Source organism: Echiichthys vipera (genome assembly GCF_963691815.1).
Source record: "Echiichthys vipera genome assembly, chromosome: 12".
Lineage (NCBI taxonomy): Eukaryota > Metazoa > Chordata > Actinopteri > Perciformes > Trachinidae > Echiichthys > Echiichthys vipera.
In genome coordinates, this window is record NC_139837.1 from 7,851,744 (window position 1) to 7,874,698 (window position 22,955).

General features: G+C 43.8%; 1 protein-coding gene across 1 annotated transcript; it reads right to left on the reverse strand.

Moving 5' to 3' along the window:
• Window positions 1-8,799: 8,799 nt before the first annotated feature.
• On the reverse strand, window positions 8,800-22,925 carry slc5a6b (solute carrier family 5 member 6). Its single transcript, XM_083924733.1, has 16 exons — window positions 22,755-22,925; window positions 19,908-20,374; window positions 19,751-19,816; window positions 18,128-18,179; window positions 17,979-18,046; window positions 16,554-16,708; window positions 15,869-16,009; window positions 15,442-15,571; window positions 13,024-13,112; window positions 12,018-12,130; window positions 11,859-11,929; window positions 11,690-11,776; window positions 10,780-10,952; window positions 10,597-10,703; window positions 10,409-10,509; window positions 8,800-9,359 (listed from the first exon to the last, which is right to left on the reverse strand). Exons 2-16 carry the CDS (start codon window positions 20,253-20,255, stop codon window positions 9,216-9,218), a joined length of 1,845 nt encoding a protein of 614 aa, XP_083780859.1. The 5' UTR covers window positions 20,256-20,374; window positions 22,755-22,925; the 3' UTR covers window positions 8,800-9,215.
• Window positions 22,926-22,955: the final 30 nt, after the last annotated feature.

Below are 22,955 nucleotides of genomic sequence, written 5' to 3' on the forward strand. Positions count from 1 at the left end.
AAGTCATTCTGTATTATTGAACATGAGATATATAATATTGAGTTCATTGTTAACTTGTTGATTTTATATGGAAACAAAGACGATCCCCTACGTCATCACTTTCCAAAATGAAATTTCAGAATCATCCAAAATCTCAGAATGTATCGACCCTAAAATAAGTATTAAAAGTCTTAATATTTAAAACTAATTTCAATTAAAAGTGTTTATTTTAAATATGCAGTGTCAGCAGTTTTAGGCCACTCCCCCTTTAGAATGTTGTTCTGGCTGATCAGTTGAAAGAATGTAATGATGTCATCAGATTTAGGCCACACCCCCTTTTAGAATGGAACTCTCGTGAGAAGAATCCACTCAGGATAAAAACTCCACTTGGATCGTTTTTTGGAGACATTCGACAGCAACGATGTCTTCCCCTGAACCATTTCCGATAAAACCATGCGACATAATCTCCAACAAGAAGATAAACTACCTGGTGTTGGACTTTAACGGCGAAGGCGGTTTTGGTAAAGTGACTAAGTGCCTCAATTTAAAAACATCTGAGGTAACGGCGATCAAGATCCTCAAAGACACTGAAGATGAGTTCATTCAAAGAGAAGTGCACATGCTGAATATGATCAGGACACTTGACCCAGAGGAGAAGAACTTGGTGCGATTCATCGACAACTTCACGTTCCAGGACATGTCCTGTCTCGCCTTCGAGATGCTGGACCGAAGCCTTTGGGACCTGATTATTCAGAGACAGGAACCATTGTCTCCCAACGAAATCCGCCCCATCACACATCAGCTACTTGTAGCATTTGAAGCCCTGAAGAGCATCGGCATAATACACACAGATTTGAAGCCTGACAACGTCATGCTCGTCAATCACCAGGATGAGCCCTTCAGGGTGAAATTAATTGACTTTGGTTTGGCCCTTCCAGCCTCTGAAGTAGAAGAGGGAAGGCTCATGCAAGCCTTGGGGTACAGGGCTCCAGAGGTGGACTTGGGCCTCCCCATAACTGAAGCCGTCGACATGTGGGGTCTAGGATGTGTCATGGCCTTCCTTTATTTTGGCAGACACCTCTTCCCTATACAATCAACATACCACACAATGGGAGCCCTCTGCCATCTGCTCGGTCAGCCAGGAGACCACCTGCTGAATGCTGCACAAAACGCCTCCCAGTATTTCCGCAGGATAAAGTCCATGAAAAATCCAGGATGGAAATTTAAGACAGCAAAGCAGTACATGAAGTCAACTGGAGTCAAGCCCAAACATATAAACTGGTCTTTTAGCTCTGCTATCAGTTTGGAAGATGCAGTAGAGAGCCACTATGAGGTGCAGGACGATGTTGAGAATGTGGACAGGAAAGGATTTATACACCTCTTGAAAAGTTTGCTTGATCCAGATGGCGAGACAAGAATCACACCGGAGCAGGTCCTGCATCATTGTTTTGTTGGCATGCATAACCTGAGAGAGGACAGAGATACCAGCTCTTATGCCAAAGAGGCGTTTGGGTTGATGACCGTTTGCCGCCTGGATGATTCAAATGAGTCTTTGGATTTTCATAAAGACAAACAGTCAACCCACTCACACATCAACAGCTCCAATTATGATGAAGACGACCTGCAAGCAGCAACAGTGTCTTCCTCTGTACCATTTCCGATAGGAAAACATGACATCCTCTCCAACGGGTCTTCACACTACCTTGTATTGGACTTCAATGGAGAGGGCAGTTTTGGCAAAGTGGCAAAGTGTGTCAACATAGAAACATCTGAGACAACCGCGGTCAAGATCCACAAAGAAAGTGACGATGAGTTCATTCAAAAAGAAGTGAACATGCTGAAGGAACACAGGACCTTAGACTCAGAAAAAAAGAACTTGGTGCCATTCATCGACAACGTCACGTTCCAGGATACGTCCTGTCTCGCCTTCGAGATGCTGGACCAAAGCCTTTGGGACCTGATTATTCAGAGGCAGGAACCTTTGTCTCTCAACGAAATCCGCCCCATCACACATCAGCTACTTGTAGCATTTGAAGCCCTGAAGAGCATCGGCATAATTCACACAGATTTGAAGCCTGACAACATAATGCTCGTCAATCACCAGGATGAGCCTCTCAGGGTGAAATTAATTGACTTAGGTTTGGCCCTTCCAGCCTATGAAGCAGAAGAGGGAATGATCATGCAAGCCTTGGGATACAGGGCTCCAGAGGTGGACTTGGCCCTCCCCATAACTGAAGCCGTCGACATGTGGGGACTAGGATGTGTCATGGCCTTCCTTTATTTTGGCAGACACCTCTTCCCTATACAATCAACATACCACGCAATGGGAGCCCTCTGCCGTCTGCTCGGTCAGCCAGGAGACCACCTGCTGAATGCTGCACAAAACGCCTCCCAGTATTTCCGCAGGATAAAGTCCATTAAAAATCCAGGATGGAAGTTTAAGACCACAAAGCAGTACATGAAGTCAACTGGAGTCAAGCCCAAACATATAAACTGGACTTTTAGCTCTGCTATCAGTTTGGAAGATGCAGTAGAGAGCCACTATGAGGTGCAGGACGATGTTGAGAATGTGGACAGGAAAGGATTTATACACCTCTTGAAAAGTTTGCTTGATCCAGATGGCGAGACAAGAATCACACCGGAGCAGGCCCTGCATCATTGTTTTGTTGGCATGCATAACCTGAGAGAGGACAGAAATACCAGCTCTTATGCCAAAGAAGCGTTTGGGTTGATGACCGTTTGCCGCCTGGATGATTCAAAGGAGTCATTGGATTTTCATAAAGACAAACAGTCAACCCACTCACACATCAACAGCTCCAATTATGATGAAGACGACCTGCAAGCAGCAACAGTGTCTTCCTCTGCACCATTTCCGATAGGAAAACATGACATCCTCTCCAACGGGTCTTCACACTACCTTGTATTGGACTTCAATGGAGAGGGCAGTTTTGGCAAAGTGGCAAAGTGTGTCAACATAGAAACATCTGAGACAATCGCGGTCAAGATCCACAAAGAGAATGACGATGAGTTCATTCAAAAAGAAGTGAACATGCTGAAGGAACACAGGACCTTAGACTCAGAAAAAAAGAACTTGGTGCCATTCATCGACAACGTCACGTTCCAGGACATGTCCTGTCTCGACTTGGAGATGCTGGACCAAAGCCTTTGGGACCTGATTATTCAGAGACAGGAACCATTGTCTCCCAACGAAATCCGCCCCATCACACATCAGCTACTTGTAGCATTTGAAGCCCTGAAGAGCATCGGCATAATTCACACAGATTTGAAGCCTGACAACGTCATGCTCGTCAATCACCAGGATGAGCCCTTCAGGGTGAAATTAATTGACTTAGGTGTGGCCCTTCCAGCCTATGAAGCAGAAGAGGGAATGATCATGCAAGCCTTGGGGTACAGGGCTCCAGAGGTGGACTTGGGCCTCCCCATAACTGAAGCCGTCGACATGTGGGGACTAGGATGTGTCATGGCCTTCCTTTATTTTGGCAAAGACCTCTTCCCTATAAAATCAACATACCACGCAATGGGAGCCCTCTGCCATCTGCTCGGTCAGCCAGGAGACCACCTGCTGAATGCTGCACAAAACGCCTCCCAGTATTTCTGCAGGATAAAGTCCATTAAAAATCCAGGATGGAAGTTTAAGACCCCAAAGCAGTACATGAAGTCAACTGGAGTCAAGCCCAAACATATAAACTGGACTTTTAGCTCTGCTATCAGTTTGGAAGATGCAGTAGAGAGCCACTATGAGGTGCAGGACGATGTTGAGAATGTGGACAGGAAAGGATTTATACACCTCTTGAAAAGTTTGCTTGATCCAGATGGCGAGACAAGAATCACACCCGAGCAGGCCCTGCATCATTGTTTTGTTGGCATGCATAACCTGAGAGAGGACAGAGATACCAGCTCTTATGCCAAAGAGGCGTTTGGGTTGATGACCGTTTGCCGCCTGGATGATTCAAATAAGTCTTTGGATTTTCATAAAGACAAACAGTCAACCCACTCACACATCAACAGCTCCAATTATGATGAAGACGACCTGCAAGCAACAGTGTCTTCCTCTGCACCATTTCCAATAGGAAAACATGACATCCTATCCAACGGGTCTTCACACTACCTTGTATTGGACTTCAATGGAGAGGGCAGTTTTGGCAAAGTGGCAAAGTGTGTCAACATAGAAACATCTGAGACAATCGCGGTCAAGATCCACAAAGAGAGTGACAATGAGTTCATTCAAAAAGAAGTGAACATGCTGAAGGAACACAGGACCTTAGACTCAGAAAAAAAGAACTTGGTGCCATTCATCGACAACGTCACGTTCCAGGATACGTCCTGTCTCACCTTTGAGATGCTGGACCAAAGCCTTTGGGACCTGATTATTCAGAGGCAGGAACCATTGTCTCCCAACGAAATCCGCCCCATCACACATCAGCTACTTGTAGCATTTGAAGCCCTGAAGAGCATCGGCATAATTCACACAGATTTGAAGCCTGACAACGTCATGCTCGTCAATCACCAGGATGAGCCCTTCAGGGTGAAATTAATTGACTTAGGTGTGGCCCTTCCAGCCTATGAAGCAGAAGAGGGAATGATCATGCAAGCCTTGGGGTACAGGGCTCCAGAGGTGGACTTGGGCCTCCCCATAACTGAAGCCGTCGACATGTGGGGACTAGGATGTGTCATGGCCTTCCTTTATTTTGGCAAAGACCTCTTCCCTATAAAATCAACATACCACGCAATGGGAGCCCTCTGCCATCTGCTCGGTCAGCCAGGAGACCACCTGCTGAATGCTGCACAAAACGCCTCCCAGTATTTCCGCAGGGTGAAGTCCATGAAAAATCCAGGATGGAAGTTTAAGACCCCAAAGCAGTACATGAAGTCAACTGGAGTCAAGCCCAAACATATAAACTGGACTTTTAGCTCTGCTATCAGTTTGGAAGATGCAGTAGAGAGCCACTATGAGGTGCAGGACGATGTTGAGAATGTGGACAGGAAAGGATTTATACACCTCTTGAAAAGTTTGCTTGATCCAGATGGCGGGACAAGAATCACACCGGAGCAGGCCCTGCATCATTGTTTTGTTGGCATGCATAACCTGAGAGAGGACAGAAATACCAGCTCTTATGCCAAAGAAGCGTTTGGGTTGATGACCGTTTGCCGCCTGGATGATTCAAATAAGTCTTTGGATTTTCATAAAGACAAACAGTCAACCCACTCACACATCAACAGCTCCAATTATGATGAAGACGACCTGCAATCAGCAACAATGTCTTCCTCTGCACCATTTCCGATAGGAAAACATGACATCCTCTCCAACGGGTCTTCACACTACCTTGTGTTGGACTTCAATGGAGAGGGCAGTTTTGGCAAAGTGGCAAAGTGTGTCAACATAGAAACATCTGAGACAATCGCGGTCAAGATCCACAAAGAGAATGACGATGAGTATATTCAAAAAGAAGTGAACATGTTGAAGGAACTCAGGACCTTAGACTCAGAAAAAAAGAACTTGGTGCGATTCATCGACAACTTCACGTTCCAGGATACGTCCTGTCTCGCCTTCGAGATGCTGGACCGAAGCCTTTGGGACCTGATTATTCAGAGACAGGAACCATTGTCTCCAAACGAAATCCGCCCCATCACACATCAGCTACTTGTAGCATTTGAAGCCCTGAAGAGCATCGGCATAATTCACACAGATTTGAAGCCTGACAACGTCATGCTCGTCAATCACCAGGATGAGCCCTTCAGGGTGAAATTAATTGACTTTGGTTTGGCCCTTCCAGCCTCTGAAGCAGAAGAGGGAATGATCATGCAAGTCTTGGGGTACAGGGCTCCAGAGGTGGACTTGGGCCTCCCCATAACTGATGCCGTCGACATGTGGGGACTAGGATGTGTCATGGCCTTCCTTTATTTTGGCAGACACCTCTTCCCTATACAATCAACGTACCACGCAATGGGAGCCCTCTGCCAACTGCTCGGTCAGCCAGGAGACCACCTGCTGAATGCTGCACAAAACGCCTCCCAGTATTTCCGCAGGATAAAGTCCATGAAAAATCCAGGATGGAAATTTAAGACAGCAAAGCAGTACATGAAGTCAACTGGAGTCAAGCCCAAACATATAAACTGGTCTTTTAGCTCTGCTATCAGTTTGGAAGATGCAGTAGAGAGCCACTATGAGGTGCATGACGATGTTGAGAATGTGGACAGGAAAAGATATATACACCTCTTAAAACAATTGCTCAACCCCGATGGCGGGACAAGAATCACACCGAAGCAGGCCCTGCATCATCGTTTTGTCACAATGCAACACCTGGATGAAGACACAGATAGCAACTCTTATGCAAAAGCGGCATTTGACTTGATGAGCGTTTGCCCCCCGGCTGATTCAAATGAATCACTGAACTTTCTCGGAGACATACAGCCAACCCCCTCACACATCAGAAGCTCTTGGTCCGAAGACGACGACGACCACCAAGCATGCAACGATGACCAATGGAAAGACATGACAGCAAAGATGTCTCCCCCTGAGCCAATTGCCAACGAAACCTACGGTGACAGAGCTTCGACTGCTGCTGATTCATCAGAGGATTTCAATGAGAGTGTGACTTCCACTCATGAAGAGTCTGGAGCTGCTTCTACCTCCGATTCAGACGATTATGACGATTCCGACGCTGCTGGTTTACAAATTGATGACAGAGCTTCAACAGCTGCTGATTCACCAGAGGATGTCAGAGAGAGTCTAACTTCTACTCATGAAGAGTCTGGAGCTGCTTCTACCTCCGATTCAGACGATTATGACGATTTAGACGCTGCTGGTTTACAAATTGATGACAGAGCTTCAACAGTTGCTGATTCACCAGAGGATGTCAGAGAGAGTGTTACTTCCACTCATGAAGAGTCTGGAGCTGCTTCTACCTCCGATTCAGACGATTTAGATGATTCAGACGATTCCGACGCTGCTGGTTTACAAATTGACGACAGAGCCTCAGCCACTGCTGGGTCCAGCGATGGAGCTCCAGCCGACGATGGTGCTGACTCAGCGGACAGGGCTGCAATCACCGCTGATCCGAATGATGGCCCGAGCGCTGCTACTGCACCTGGATTACCCGATCGTGACGACGTCAACACTGGACGCTGCAGAGCCGGCAGGAGAGTGGTCAAATTCTTCAGCCGAATGAAGAAGGGAGTGATTTCCTTGTTCAGACGTCGAGGGGGCTAACAACTTTTCGCCCTTGAGTAGGCTGTGTGGGTTTTTCTCTGGGTGCTCCAGTTTCCCACAGTCCAAAATTATCATGATTATGATGATTATGATAATTTTTATGATTGTCATTTGAGATGTCAAAAATACGTCTCAGTGTGAAACTGTAACTATGTGTGAACCCTGTGATAGGGGTTCATCTGACCTTACAGTTGTCTTTGTGAAAAACGTTTACTGTAATAAATGAAATAAAAAAGAAAGAAAAAATAAGAAGGCTCGTCTGCACATTAGTGAAGTTGTTCATCCGGACTTTCTGCCATAAAGTGTTTATTTTAATCCAAGCCATGATCTTTTCTAAACTTGACTCAGTTGTTCGTGAAGCATTCCTTATTTTGGGGCGGCAGTAGCTAAGTCCATAGGTGACTGGCTCGACTCCCTGTGTGGACTCAACATCTCGCTTTAACTTCCCTCCATTAATTGCATGTATACAGGTCCTGTCTGTGCATGTGTGTGTATTTAGGGCCTGTGTGTGTGTAACACGGATAACAATAATAGAGTGAAAAAATTGAATTTCCCTGTTGCGGGACTAATAAAGGAATTCTTCTTCTTGTTACTAAAAAAATGTTTGATCTAAAAAGTAACTGGTAGCCTCACTGAAGCGTCCAAATACATGCAAAAGTCGTAAAAATTGACCATGTTATCTTCTGAAATGCAAGAGTGCAGACATTTAAAATAGCATATTATGAAGACACTCAAGTAAAGCACAAATACCTCAGTTACCCAATTTCATGTGTGAATGTACTCACCACTGCTTAAACTTCCTGCAATGCAACTCGATAACACCATGCATTAGGCCAGCGGTGTCAAACTCCTATTCACAGTGGGCCAAATTTAAAAACCGGGACAAAGTGTCGGCCCAAACTCAATATTTACGATAAAAAAAAGAAAGACTGCAAATGTGCATGTTTTCCCTTCTCTCCAGATGTGTAACGTTGACCCTTTCCAGTGCAGGTCCTTGTTCTTGTCGTGGTGTTTCTCATGTTTGATTCTTTGGTTACAGCCACGGTGGCTCTGCAGACGAGACCAACAGCTCTTTACCTTCATAAACAGATCATCTTCCTCCCACTGCTGCTGAAAGATCCTGTCCTCCATCTTTCTTTGGGTCGTTTTTGTGGAGGGGTGGATTAAGTTTGTCTGCAGAGACTGGTAGCATGGATGCTCATGTTTGTCAACAGAAAAGTAGACGTGGATGTGCTTTATACTCGTGGGCCAGCTCTCATAGAACCATGATATGATCTTGCGGGCCAAATATAATTACACCGTAGGCCAGATTTGGCCCATGGGCCGGAGTTTGACGACCCTCCATTATACCCTCCCTGTGGTATCTTTTTAACTCCACACCATGCTGGAAATGCAAGGTTCGTTATACATTTCCCAGCGTGAGTGCAGCGGTAAATCCAAGGGGTGCCGCTTTAAAATGGGATATTTACCAAAAAAGAAAAACCATTTATATGAATGAAGTAATTTTTCAGTTGCAGAAAATTTAACGAAGGCAAAACCATGGTGAGAAGAATATCTACATCTTTAATCCTTTTTAGAAAAAGGGTTTTCTCCGTTAGAGTTTCAGCTGCAGCACAAACTTCAGTCACACAATCTTAAAAAGTGACGCACAATCATCACGGGACCATTCACACAGCTGCGGTTGTGCTGAACAACAGCATTACAGTCGGTACAAAATATTCTTTTGATGGCTCATCAGTTCGCATGACCTCAAATAATTCTCATAAAAAACATATAGTGCAGTTTTCTTTTTCTTCTTTTCACACGTGGACACACTGAATGTGAATCGGTGATCGCACACCTGAAGTTGACCGATGTAAATCAAACTCGTGTCGACTGAACACGGATAAGCAAATTCAAATGACTTATCTCATAACAATGCAAATGAGTCAAAATACATGTGAATTCTTCAAGGGCGCTGTGTAAAGAGTGTTTAACCAGCCAGACACGACTGTGACCTGTGAAATCACACGGTTGTCTCGCGCTCCATAAGAGGTGTGTGAGCCTCAAGGAGACATCTGTCCGTCTCTTCCAGTGACACTCCGTCCTCTCGCGTGAAGGCCAGTCCGTTGATTTCTTTGTGTTGTGGAGGCTTTTGTTGAGCTGAAAGCTATGGGAAGAATTCAAAAGATCATTAAAAAGGTAAATATGAAAGGACAGATTAAATGGCTCAAAGCTCTGTGAACTTTACACAGAAGCATGCGATGATAACAACAAGCAGTGACGATAATGCGGACGTGCTAGCAGCTCTGCGAGGCTGTACCTAGAGCTAAACGTAACGCTTCTAGAGTATAATTATTATTATTATTATGGCTTTGATTTATATAGTGCCTTTCTCAGTTGGTGCTTTACAGAGTCCAGGTTCCATTCATTCACAGACATACATGGTGGAGGTAAACTACGTAGTAGTCACAGACTGGGGCAGACTGACAGAAGCGCGGCAGCTAATCGGCCCCAATGACCACCTCATACACATTCAAACGAGGCAAGGTTGGTGAAGTGTCTTTCCCAAAGACACAACGACCATGACACAAGTAGGGCAGGGCAGGGAACGAACCGTCAACCCTTCTGACATGGGCTGAGTCGCTCTACCAACTGAGCCACAGTCCCCACCAAAATAAATATAGGTTGGGAAAAAACTTGATCATTACCCAGAATTAAAAAAAGAAACTGAATTAAGGTGCGAGAAGTGTCTCTGAAATGATTGCACCCATGGTATCCTGTTATCGTAAGGTACTATATGTTAAATGTTGATTCTCTCTGCTCCTTTTGTCACATCACAGATAAAACAACACATCTTTTTTTGGGAATGTTTTTTTAGTCAAACACTGAGGCATGAAATTACCCTGAACAGAAAATCAGTTTTGGTATTTTTGGAACTATATTTCCTGTCAAAAAGTTGTATATGTTAAAGTTTTTAGTCATTAAACACCTCAAACTACAGGATTATGGTCAGAACTGCCGGGGTTCTACTTCTATATCTCTGAGGCTATATCTTTTTACCTCAATCAGGATTTAGATAATAGTCATTATGCCGTTTTGTTCTTCTGAATAATAAAGAACAAATCTCAACTTTCCCTCATAACATTAAGTCAATAATCAGTTTAATTTCATGACAGGAATCAATGTAACGTAATCAAACTTCATCATTTCACTCACGCAGCAGAGCTTCTGTTTGAGCCGTTCAGGTAGAAGACAAAGCAGTTTCTCTGACAAGGGATAGATCGTGCCTGGTGTCACGTTTTCTTTTTTCATAGGACCTAAACAGACAACATATACAAATTTAAACACTCTTTACATTGACTGTAAATCATAGAGAGCACGAGTACATGTGAGAAGTCGCCCACCTGTGAGGAAGCTGACGACCAGGCCTATGAGAATGACCGTGGAGCAGTTGAACCCACTGTACCACATGTAGGACAATGAATAAAATCTCTTCAGTCCGGAGGGTTGGCTGCAGAACAGAGAGGGATGGTTAACTCGTGAAGAGGCCACGGCGGTAAAGCCCACACCCTGTGCCGCGTGTGTACCTCAGAGTGACATTGCTGAGTGCGGTGTGAATGGCAGTCGTCGTGTTGTCCGACAGCAGGACGGCTCTGCAGTCGGGCGGCAGCGCTCTCGTGCTGGAGCTTCGGGTGACGATGCTCCCGATGCCGACCCAGAAAGCCAAAGCCAGACCGGCCCCCAGACCTGCCAGGGCCCCCTGGTGACAACGGGAAAACTCAAACTTTAACACAGATACAGGTGGGATTGTGGTGATGTTATTGTTATTGTGCTGGTATTGTGAGGATATCGGTTTTAATCAAAACACCCTGCTGTATGTTAGGGCGCACTCACACTGTCCATCTGTACCGTGCCCAAGCACGTTTCACGGCTAAAGTCTAGTTCGTTCCTAGGCGCGGTACGGTTGCCGGCCACAGCCCGGTTGGGGAGAGGTGGGCTTTTGTAAAGCATGTACGAGCACGAGCGTGCGCACGTGTACGAGCACGAGGCCTACGGCGGCTCTGTCGCATTTTATGTGCGCCTGTTCGGACATAGAAAAAAAAGGACAGACCATGCGTGGACATTTAAAACAATGGCGGTGAAAGGTTCACATTGGTGTGATGCGGAGGTGGAGTGTTTACTGCAGATTTGGTCGATGAAAATATTCAAAGACAGTCGACAAGACGCACAAAAACTCCGACGTCTATGGAAAGATTTGTAAACAAAGCGACGCATCGCGATGAAGTCATCAACGCGTGTGATGTGTTACGGCGTGATGACGTATGGACAGGCATTCGCTGAGGCCCAGGTAGTGTGAGTACAAAGGGCCTGGGCCGCGGGGGAGAGGGAGGGGGGGTAAGTACCCTAAAGCACGGGGCACGGTACCGATGGACAGTGTGACTAAAGCTGCCTCATGACTGAATACACAACTGATGTCATTGATGAAGTTCAACTTACAGTGGAGTTGGCACACGGGAAGAACATCCCGAGACAAAACAGGCCGAGGATCGGACCGCCAACCATCCCGAAGATTTTCAAAGCCACCTGGAGTCCAAACATAACAAGAGTCAGGGCCCATTTAGGGAGAATTGTTTGTTATTATATGATCGGACACCCGTGAGCTTACCAGCAGAACTGAATCCCCCATTAGGTGAGCGAGATAAGCCATGGCCAGACACAGCAGCCCGTAGGACATAGCTTACAGAGGAGACAGAGTTCAAACTTTAGAACAAACATTATCATGCAGCTCTGCATCGTGCGGTGTGGTGATCGTCAAGGAGCGAACCTAAAGCTTTGGACAGCAGGGTCGCCCTCTCCTCCGTCATGGTGGGGAAATGTGGTTTGATGAGGTCTTCCATTGTCACAGTGGCCAAAGAGTTAAAAGCAGAAGAGATGGTGCTGCACAGGGGGAAAACGAATGAAGGATCAATCAAATGTAAATGTATTATTAATGTGTTTATTTCTGGGCAAACAGTAACCTGCACTGCTCCTCCTTACTGACAATTTCCCTGCTGCAAATACAAATGTGCCGCACATTTTGTTTCAGGATAACTGAGATCACTTTTGTCATGATTTGGCACTTTAAATTAAATTGAATGAAACATTTGAACATCTGCATTTGAGATTTGTAATGGATTATACACTCAGTTGCCAGTTTATTAGGTACACCTAGCTGAAGCGAATGCAGTGTAATGCAACTGTCCACCTTCATGAATGTTCATTTCTTATAGAAACTGTTTCAGAAAGTTAATGATTAAACTGCACCATCGTTGGGAGGCGGAGGTCAGTGCGGCTGTTGTATTGGACTGTTTTTCCCCGAGCTTGGTGTGTACACAAGAACTAAGGGTTAGCCTACAAACAGTCTATGATAAAATGCATTTTATATAAAAATCTGATACGATTTTATATGAAATCTGAAGGTATCAAATATGATTGCACCCTGCACGACAATATCAAGTGACAGTGACGTCACAGAGACAGCGTCCATATATTATATGTTATTATACAGTCTGTGTCACTGACCACTATTATTTAATCTGGGTCAAAATGTGAAAAGTTCACTGATCCACTAAAATGTTGCCTGTGTTATTAAAAGCAAACTTCGATGTTCACATGTTGTAACAACACGCAACAAGTGTGAAAGTGGATTTTACTTCACAGCTTTCGATGTTGACTGACAGTTAGCTACAACGATCGGTTCATGTGCGAGCTTCACTTGTTGTCGTGGGGGCGTTTGGCTGCGACTGACAGGGTTAATATTAAGTTTTAAAAGACTGCGAGAAGTCCCGTACCTGAGAGCTGCACTGAACAAACATGCAACAAACAGTCCAGGTAGTCCAGGCAGACCCTGCAGCATGTCCATCACAAAGTAGATCACCATCTGTGGGAAACACATTTTTAATCCAACACAAAACAAATTCCTGAAGCCTTCAGTTTGGTTTGAGTAACTTTATTAGTCGAATACAAACGTGAGAACGCTGAGGTCCCGATGACAGCACATTTACATAATACACAGAAGGACTTACTATAAAATATGCAAATACTCATGCTGCTGTAGTTCTGATCAATGTGGCCTGGAGGGGGTTTTTACATAAATCTGCATCAACTTAACTTTCGTCCACTAATCTGTTGAGATCAAGGAAGCAGAAAAAGAGAAATCCTATCCCCGCTTACGGAAACACAGAGCAGATAATTTGGTTAATAACCAAATAAAAAGGAAAATAAATGGAAATTATAGCTGCTTCGCATCCAGGGAAGGGGGACAAGTATGTTTAGGAGGTAAAGGGGCATTTTCAGGCTAATGGATGGCAAAGAAAAGGGCAAAACACACACATTTGAGACACTGAAACACTGACTGACACTGACATTTTTCACCATTTTCTGTACTTTTAGAGACCAAACGACAGCCGTTAGTTACTGCCTCTACTTCACGTACTTGCATGGACCATGGCCAAGTATTTTAGGAGGTAAAGGTGCATTTTCAGGCTAATGGAGGGCAAAGAAAAGTGCAAAACACTAAAATAGTAAAGTGAAAACAGTAGCAAGATGCCTGACAGGGATAAGACAATCATCCTGCAACACTATGGAGTGGAACTCACAACCCTTAATCCAAGAGGCAAGGGCTGATCTCAGAGAGCCATTAGCTGAATGATGACACAACTGGCCATAAGGGGACAGTGGGCAGGATTGCATTTACAGGCTGAATTTTAAACTTTTTAAACTAAAATTAATTTATATAGGGATGGTTAGCACTATCGCCTCACAGCAAGAGGGTTCCGGTTCGAATCCTGGCTGGGGCCCTTCTGTGTGGAGTTTGCATGTTCTCCCTGTGTCTGCGTGGGTACTCCGGGTTCTCCGGTTTCCTCCCACAGACATGCAGGTGTTAGGTTAATTGATGACTCTAAAATTGCCCGTAGGTGTGAATGGTTGTCTCTATGTGCCCTGTAATAGACTGCCGTCCTGTCCAGGGTGTACCCCGCCTCAAGCCCAATGTCAGCTGGGATCGTCTCCAGCCGCCCGCGACCCCGACAGGGACAAGAGGTTGAAGATGGATAGATGAACTTATATGCTAGAAAATTCTTAGATTTCGTGTATTTTGTCAGTCATTTATGTTCACAGAGACTGACTGCTCCATAACTGACACACTGAAGCTTAAAGATGCTCTATTTTCTGTCGACAGTCCTTGTTTAGATGAAATGCACTTTTTGAGATAAACTTCTGAAATGTTGCGCACTAAATCTACAGTGACGTCAAAACTTGCTTGGGCAGTGTGTGTGCGCCCTTAGCTGTGTGTTACCCTATGTTCGGGGTCGGCCCTCTGAACCGTGCCCATGGTGGAGGAGCTATGACCCAGCTGTGAAATAACTCTGTTGCACTCTGTATTCTGTTTGTCTTTTGTAATTAAACCAAACTTCTTAAAGTATACAAGTTAATTTATTCACTCATTCCCCAAGGCAACTAGAATTTACCCAACAGCTTATACTACCGTATACAGTAAGATGTTTTAATGCACAGTGGGCTCATTTATTGGTCAATCAAAAATCTTGACGGCTTGTTTGCGGAGAAACGTCAGGAAATGAGGCTCTGCAGGTTTGGTGTCAAATGGAAAAAGGATGTGGGAAGAGAATTAAGATGTTTTGCTTCTTTGCTTTGTTTTGAAAAAAAAAAGATTGATGGACCTTCAAATTGCTGCCAAATCAAAGCATAGGAAAGCTTCTGCTCTACTGGGGCAAAAGTTTGACATAAGTCACAACATGTATGGTTGATTTGTTATGAATTTTAAAAGGTTTGAGTTTAAGATGGCTGCTGTAGCGCCACCATCAGGACTATTGGCATCCAGAGCAGACCGCTGATGTCTGGCACAGGTTTGAACTTATCGCAAAGGTTGGTGATTTTTCATGCATGAGAACTTTGATATGTTAGGAAGAAGAAGAATAAGTACACAACAGCATGTTGAACCCAGGACACAGGGTAATGAGCAGATCCTTTCAGTCAGTGTGTTGATGCAGAGACTAAAAGATGCAGGGCAGAGGTCGACAGCACAATGCCTGATTAGGTATAAGAGAGTCATCTTTCAACACCGTGGGCTGGAACTCACAAACTTTGACTCCAAAGGCAAGTGCTGATCTCAGTGGGAACACGGATTTCTCAGGAAGAAGAAGAGGAAGAAGAATAGTGGCAAGAACAAATAATAACCCACTGAAACTCACCGCGTCGCTCGAAGAGGTGCCCAGCTTGTCGGAGGGATCCTCTCCGCAGTAACGTGCAAACATGACCAGCCCCATCACGCAGCTCAGAGCCAGAGCCAGCTGCAGGGAGGGAAACACCATGTAGCAGGACCTGCAGGGAGGGAGGACTTTATTTTAATGAGACACTGATTACTGTGCAGGTTTGCATTCAACTTCTCAGAGACAGCTTATCGATTGATATCCGAGATTTAGTAAAAAGTTGAATAATAAATAAATAAATGCAACAAACAAATATTTCCATTGTCTAATCTGTTGATCGGTGACGTCCTTGAATGTCAAATGTTTTGTCCACAACTCTTTATTTTCTTTCCCATTTAAAAACAAAATGGCATTTTCAGTGAAAGATCAAATTAAAAATCCAAACTATGAAAATTGACAGTCTGCGTACCTGATAGCAGCTTTCTCTGTGCGCGCGCTGAGATATCTCTGGACCTGAGCCTGGTTCACTCCGTACAGGGACAACATGAGGAAGACCCCGCCGACCCCCAGAGTCCAGAAGGTGTGTCTCTCTGTAGGATCTGGGTTTAGGCTGAACACAAGAGAGAATACGGTAAAGAAATTTGAGATGCTTCAGTGGTTTAGAACTAACAATCACTTTCATGGTAATTATTAATAAATAAATTCTAAATAACAGGACGGTGTGCAGACAGGATTTTTAGTTGAATGATCGTAGATAAAAGAATCGTCATTTACATTTTTTGTGTCATATTTAAGTCAGTAAACTATATTACGAACTGCAGCTGCTTAAGAGCGAGGTGCTTAGTGTAATAAGCAACAATACTTTGCAAAATCATTCTTAAAACTGCAGAAAACTGAGTTTGTTTACAGTCAGTGTTGACAAGTTATGTGTTCAGGACAAGTTCAAACTCAGAAAACCACAGCAAACAGAGGTTTCCACACGACACCTAAAGGACCATAATCTACAAGAAACTAAAAACAACTGCTTTTCTGTGAGTTTGGTCAGGATTGATATTAGCATTTGCAGAACTCAATAAAAATTAAAAACATAAATAAATCACGATGCATTCATGGACCAATGTCAGCGTCCATTCCAAACTACGGCGTGGACTCACTCCAGAGCAGAGATGCGGTTTCCTTCCCGGACTTTCCTCCAGACTTCAGACACTCCTCCGGTCCGCTGCACTCCCACCACGATGACAGCCAGCTGCCCTGCAAACATCACAACGGTCTGAAACACGTCGGTCCAGATGACAGCCTTCAGACCGCCCTGTCAGGAGCAGACAAGACACATGGGAAATTAATCAGATACACGCCAATATATTCTTTATTCAGGGACCAGATATGCATCTCTGTAATCCTTTATATCAAAGCGATTCTTACCTTTCTGGCATGTCACACAGTACTTAGTAGAAAAATTTGAACATGAACTCCTCCTCCCTCCAAAGTCCCACCCTCTTCCCCCTACCTGACCTCTGACGCTCCATCCTGCCCCGACGTGCGGTGAGAAAATGAGCAGCGCGAGCGAAACAGCTGGTATGTCGACACTGCCGGTGACAGTAGCACTAGCGATTTCCAAATGAAGCTTCATGAACCATTTTATTTATTATCTGAGTCCACTAGATGGAGCTCTCTCTTCAAGAAAGGGGTAAAAACACACTGAATTACAGTTCATAGAGCCCTTTTTTTAAACCAAGTGGACTCAACAAATACAACTAATGCTTCATGAAGCTTAATTTGGACAACGCACGCAAACGCTAATCTCCCTTGCACAAATAACGTTGGACTACTGATAAGTGATAGCATCTTGATTCTGCGTTATCACATGTAATACTGCGTTCTAGGATTAGGCAAACGAAAAGTACCGTTCCTTGCTTTCTCTCACAGGACGCTCTGTCGCTCTTCAGAGAGGCGCGCTGCTCACAAGCGGTAACAGCGGTAGACGACTGGAACGGACGCTGCGACGGATGACAGGCAGGAAGCTCGGCAAATTGTTTTGTTCGGACCGAATAAAATGATATTTCAGATTTTTATCAGAAATGTAGGAGAACTGAATATTGATGAGTTTCAACACCTGGTGGATTTCTCATCAGGAGCATTTTAAGTTTACAAAATAAAAGTGTAAAAATGCCAGAAAGGTAAAAATTGCTTTAACGCAGGATATCTCTCAAATCTAGACTTTTCTAAAAGGGGATTCATGAGCGATGATGTCGCTCCTCAGCTGTCAGGAGAGACATGACACCTCACTGTTAAGATACTGTAACCAAAACACAAAAGGGAAAGTTTATTTAACATTTAAATGCTAGTTAAGTATGGAGGCAGAATTGTCTCAAAAAGATTAATACATATCGAAATTACATGCATTAATATTTTTGAGACAAAACGCGTTTATTTATACGAATAAGTTTATTTATTTGTACATCACGCTTTTATATGTTTATTTATAAATCTATGCATACTTATACATATTTCGATATGAATTAATCTTCGGGACAATTCTGCCTCCATTAAGCTCTATGAAGTTACCTTTAATAACTCACCATTGTTGTGTACAATGTGCACACTAGTCCAGTGGCCAGCACTGCTCCCCACAATTCAAATCCAGTAACTGAAAGAAAGCACAACGCCACATTGACCACAGAGCTCATCTGTTCAAAATGACTGAGTAACAAACATGAACGGATCCTACCTTCATTTAGTGCAAAGGCAGGAGTGTACACACAGAGTCCCATATAGATAACCTGCCGAGTCACAGACAAATCAGAGAATCTCCAGTTAATAACAGGTGCAGAAAAAAGTAGATCTTTTAGGCTTTGTTATGGGCATGCACCAATCGTATCCACTGGATTGCTATCAGGGCGGTAATGACCTTATTTAAGAAACTGTTTCATGTTTTGGGACAAACACATTCACTTTCTTGCAGAGAGTGAAATGAGAAGATAACTCTCATGTCTGGGGTGGCACGGTGGTGTGGTGGTTAGCACTGTCGCCTCACAGCAAGAGGGTTCATGGTTTGAACATGCAAACTCCAAGGTTGGAGTTTGCATGTTCTCGCCGTGTCTGTGTGGGTTTTCTCCGGGTTCTCCGGCTTCCTCCCACAGTCAACACATGTTAATTGGTTACTCTAAATTGCCCGTAGCTGTGAATGGTTGTTTGTCTCTGTACGTCTCTATGTGCCCTTCAATAGACTGGCGTCCTGGCCACGGTGTACCCCGCCTCACGCCCCATGTCAGCTTTGATCGGCTCCAGCCCCCCACGATAGGGACAAGCAGTTGAAGAAGGATGGATATCTGTTAGGAAAACTCCTAACACAAGGACTATGTCTGAATCAACTCCAAGTTATAATAAAATGACATTTATTCTTGTAGTAGAGAACACAGAACACTTCAACATCAGTGTTTCACATGCTCCTGAGGGCAGTTCTCCCGAGCCATGCCTTTTAAATGCTGGTGACCAGTAACCGTTGTCATGGTGCTATATTGAGAAAACACAAGTAGTTATCTCCAGGTTTTCCCGAAACAATCCGCAGTCTGGCCTGCTCAACATGCACTGTGAGAAATGTCTCTCCTCTCACAGTGGAACAAAAAACAATGAATGCAGTCAGAGTTCACACATTACAGCGGTAAAGTGTTGTGTAGTCCTGCATTAAAACCACAACTTGTGATTCTTACACGTTTGTTTTTATACGGATTAAACAAACAAGATGTAACATGTTAATTAGTGAACTCCAAAAAGGTGCTTGTCAGTGAATTATGTTACCTTACCTTTCACCTGTTTCCACTCTTTACGTTTTAGCTGCATATTAATAAAAATGTGAGAGTCTCAATTTCCATTTTGTAATAATGTCAAAATGTTCCTTTACACAGGGATATTGGTCCGATTTGACTGATCCACGTTAAATAAAGTTTCTATGTCGATGTCAAAAGTCTGTTTTTGGTATAGGTTACATTAAGAGAGACATGAATCTAGGTCTGTGCAATGTCAACATGGACACTGTGTCCCGGAGCATCACGCGCTGCGGAAATCTGTTCTGAGGGGACCTTCACCGCGGAGACAAGGAAACCACTGTAATGACAACAGACTAAAATCAGCGAAATATCTCCAGCTTTAAGCACCGCGCCAATCCCTGGCCTTGTGTTACCTTATGTACAAATTACCTTAATTAAAACCATGCAGGGAAAAACACAGATTTTAAAGCACTGGTTTGACATCAGTGCTCTGTATCTGCAGATAGCCTGAGTCCGAACGCTGGAATTGTTATTACGAGAGAAAAAGCTGGATTGTGTTTTGTTATGTTATGTGTCGCACTCACTGTCTGAAAGATGAAGGTCAAAGTTCCACAGATACGCACGGCTTTGCTGAAGCGCAGCTCGAGATACTGTGAAACAAAACAACGTGAGAACTGTTAGTCATGAAAGACGCACACCATAAATATGAACTTTAAATCCAATAAAACGGCCCTCTCATACCTGGTAGGCGCTGGAGAGCCGCAGTCTGTACAACACGGGAATGAAAACATGAGCAGGAATGAGGAGGCCCAGGATGTACGCGCAGCCGATGAACCAGTACTGAGTGCCGTGAGTGTAGATCTCTGCCGGTACGCCTATGATCGCCACGGCCGACTGGAATGAGGCGATGAGTGACAGCGAAACCGGAAGACAGCTCATGCTCCTGTCTGCCATCAGAAACTCCTGCGTGGTGCGCTGACGCCCGCCTGAAAGAGCGTAGTACAGGCCGATGCCCAAAGAGGCGGCAAGCAAGACCCCGAATACCACGTAATCTACAACCGAGAAGTGCTTCTGGACGGACGGGTCCATGTCGTATCGTCTTCAAGTCTCGGCTGCAGCCGGAGAAGGTTTGGCTCTCCTGCAGATGCACAGTCAGACGGCTGGGAAGTGTCTTTGTCCGCACCCATCAGTCAGGAGAGACCGAGAGCCTTGAAAGTGAAAGCACTGATTAAATAATGTGTGTGAGAGAGTAGGCTTCACTGGCATGTCGCAGCCTGCTGCGTAACTCTTTCCAAACCTTTTTAAATAAACATACCACATGCCCTGGATGACCCTGAGCTCTTTTTGTTCTTTTACAGATTTCTGATCTTCCCAAATAGAGAAGAGCTGAAGAGTCGTCAGCTTTTAAATGAATCATAATTTTGGTAACGGATTAATTGGGTTGAGGAATTTTCAGAGAAAAAAAAAATCTAAATTTTCTCAGTTCAGCTTCTTAAAGTGTAATTACGACACAAAATCACTCCATGATCTTTTTCGGCACTTACATACATCAAATAAGCCATCGAGACAGTTTTTTTTTCATGTAACAACTATTAACGGAGGAATCCGGAGAGTCGCTTACAGTCGGACGTGGCTAACACTGATTAGCTCGGGGCAGCACGGTGAAGGCATTCAAACGTCTTTTTTAACCACTAATACTGCTGAAAATAACACCAAACCTCAGCAGTAGCATGAGAAGAGTCCCTACACATAAAACAAAGCACCAATGGGCTCCTTCCTTTTGGATTGACTTTGGTAATCCACTTGAATGGACTTTACTATGAGAGGAGCTGGTACAGGGGCCAGTAGGTAAGTCTTTAAAACACTCTTTTAATAAACTCTGGGTTCACTAACTACGTTGTTGGTGCTTCGTTTTATGTGTAAGGACTCTAAATCCTTTGGTGGTATTATCAGCAGTATTAGTGGTTAAAAAAGACCTTTGAATGCCTTCACAGTACTGCCCCGAGCTAATCACTGTTCGCCACCTCCTGCTGTTAGCGACTCTCCCGGATGTCTCGATTATTTGATGTATGAAAAACACCATGGGAGGATTTTGCGCCGGAATTACACTTTAAATGTGAATATTTTCTGGTTTCTTTGCTCCTCTGATAGAAAACTGAACATCTTTGAGTTGTGGGAAGAACAAGACATTTGTGGACGTCATCTTGGGCTTTGGGAAACACTGATCGATATTTGTATCTGTTTTCTGACATTGTTTAAACCAAACAACAGCATATGAATCCAGAAAATAACCAATAGATGAACTGACAATGAAAACAAACGTAAATTGCAGGCTGAAGAGACAGGAGGAGGTGAAAATCACATGAAGTTAGTTAAACTGAACTCTATGCAGCAGAAGAGCATTGTAACATGAGACAACCCTTCAGTCTGTACACAAACCGAGGTCACACAAGTCCTGTGTCAACCCCCCCTGCTGTGTCAGCCAAAAATACTGACTTCTGTTTGGAAACGGTTCAGAGACCCATCTGCTCTGCCACCTGCTGCCCTTGAGTGTGTACTGCACCACAAAGACAAACAGAAGCAAAGTATCTCGAGTTTTGAAGGTCAAAAGTGACAAACAGGCTCAAAACTTTTCACTGTTACTGAGAGACGTGTCAGACACAGGAAACAATCATTTGAAATAGTTTTACTCAAAATATGCAGTTAATGTTCTTTGTCTTTGTGAATAATCCAGTGACACACACATAATAAGTATCTTGATAATTGCATTACTTGAATTTTGACAAATTTTTCATGCAAAACTACAAAATATTTGCGGTTTGCAGCTTCTTGAATGTGAGGATTTGCTGCTTTTCTTTGTCTTAAGTCATAATAAAGTGAATATATCATACTTTTAGACCTTTAACTGGACAAAATAAGCAATTTTAAGACCTCACATGTTGTATTAACTATTTCCTAACATTTTAAATACACACGGATTAAGAAAATAATGGTCATATTTATCATCACATTTGCTAAAAATAGCTGCAACTAATGATTATTTTCAATTTCAGTTAATCTGACTATTATTTCCTCAATGAATACATCACTTGTGGTCTTGAATTGTCAGGAAATAGTGAAGTCCTGAGCCCAATTTTGACATCTTCAGATGTCTCTGTCCATCACAGTCATACAAAACAATTAAATTCTCTGATTTAACAACTAGAGAACAATTTGCATTTTTACCTGGGAAAATAACTCAAACAATAAAATCAAGTATCAAAAATAATTGCTGATCAACTAATCCACTAACTGTTCATCTCAAACCCAAACCCAATAGGAGGAAACACACAGTGCAATAAGAGATCTAATATGAAATAACTGATCGATACAACAGGTGGTCATAATGCAGGTATATTAATAACTCTCACCTCCCCTGATGACACTGCTGCTGTAACTCTGGCTGTATGAGCTATAAATAACTAGTGGTGTGATTCAAATGTGGGCTGAGGAATAAAAATAAAGACAGTGATCCTCAAGTGTCTGCCAACAGCTGCTTAACTGGACTAGAACAATACTCATGTCTACAAACACATACATGACACTCACCTTTACACAGCAGCCCTGTTGTAGCTGTCACTGGCACCATGCTGTTTCTACGGTAAACACAACCTGTTAATGGCTTTAAAACACGAACTACGGGTTTAATCGATAGATGAACTCCGCTTCTCTTCTGTCGTGCTCATAAACCGTTAAATTAACCTGACCACATGGTTAATCTCTCGCCCCATAACTCCATGTGATCCCAAA

Excerpts from the sequence above, each read along its gene's own strand:
- slc5a6b (XM_083924733.1), bottom strand. The coding sequence starts at position 20,255 with ATGGACCCGTCCGTCCAGAAGCACTTCTCGGTTGTAGATTACGTGGTA. Across the intron at positions 13,113-15,441 it reads GCACCTCTTCGAGCGACGCG|ATGGTGATCTACTTTGTGAT; the intron begins GTGAGTTTCAGT and ends TGTTTCCCACAG. Across the intron at positions 11,777-11,858 it reads TGGGGGATTCAGTTCTGCTG|GTGGCTTTGAAAATCTTCGG; the intron begins GTAAGCTCACGG and ends TTTGGACTCCAG.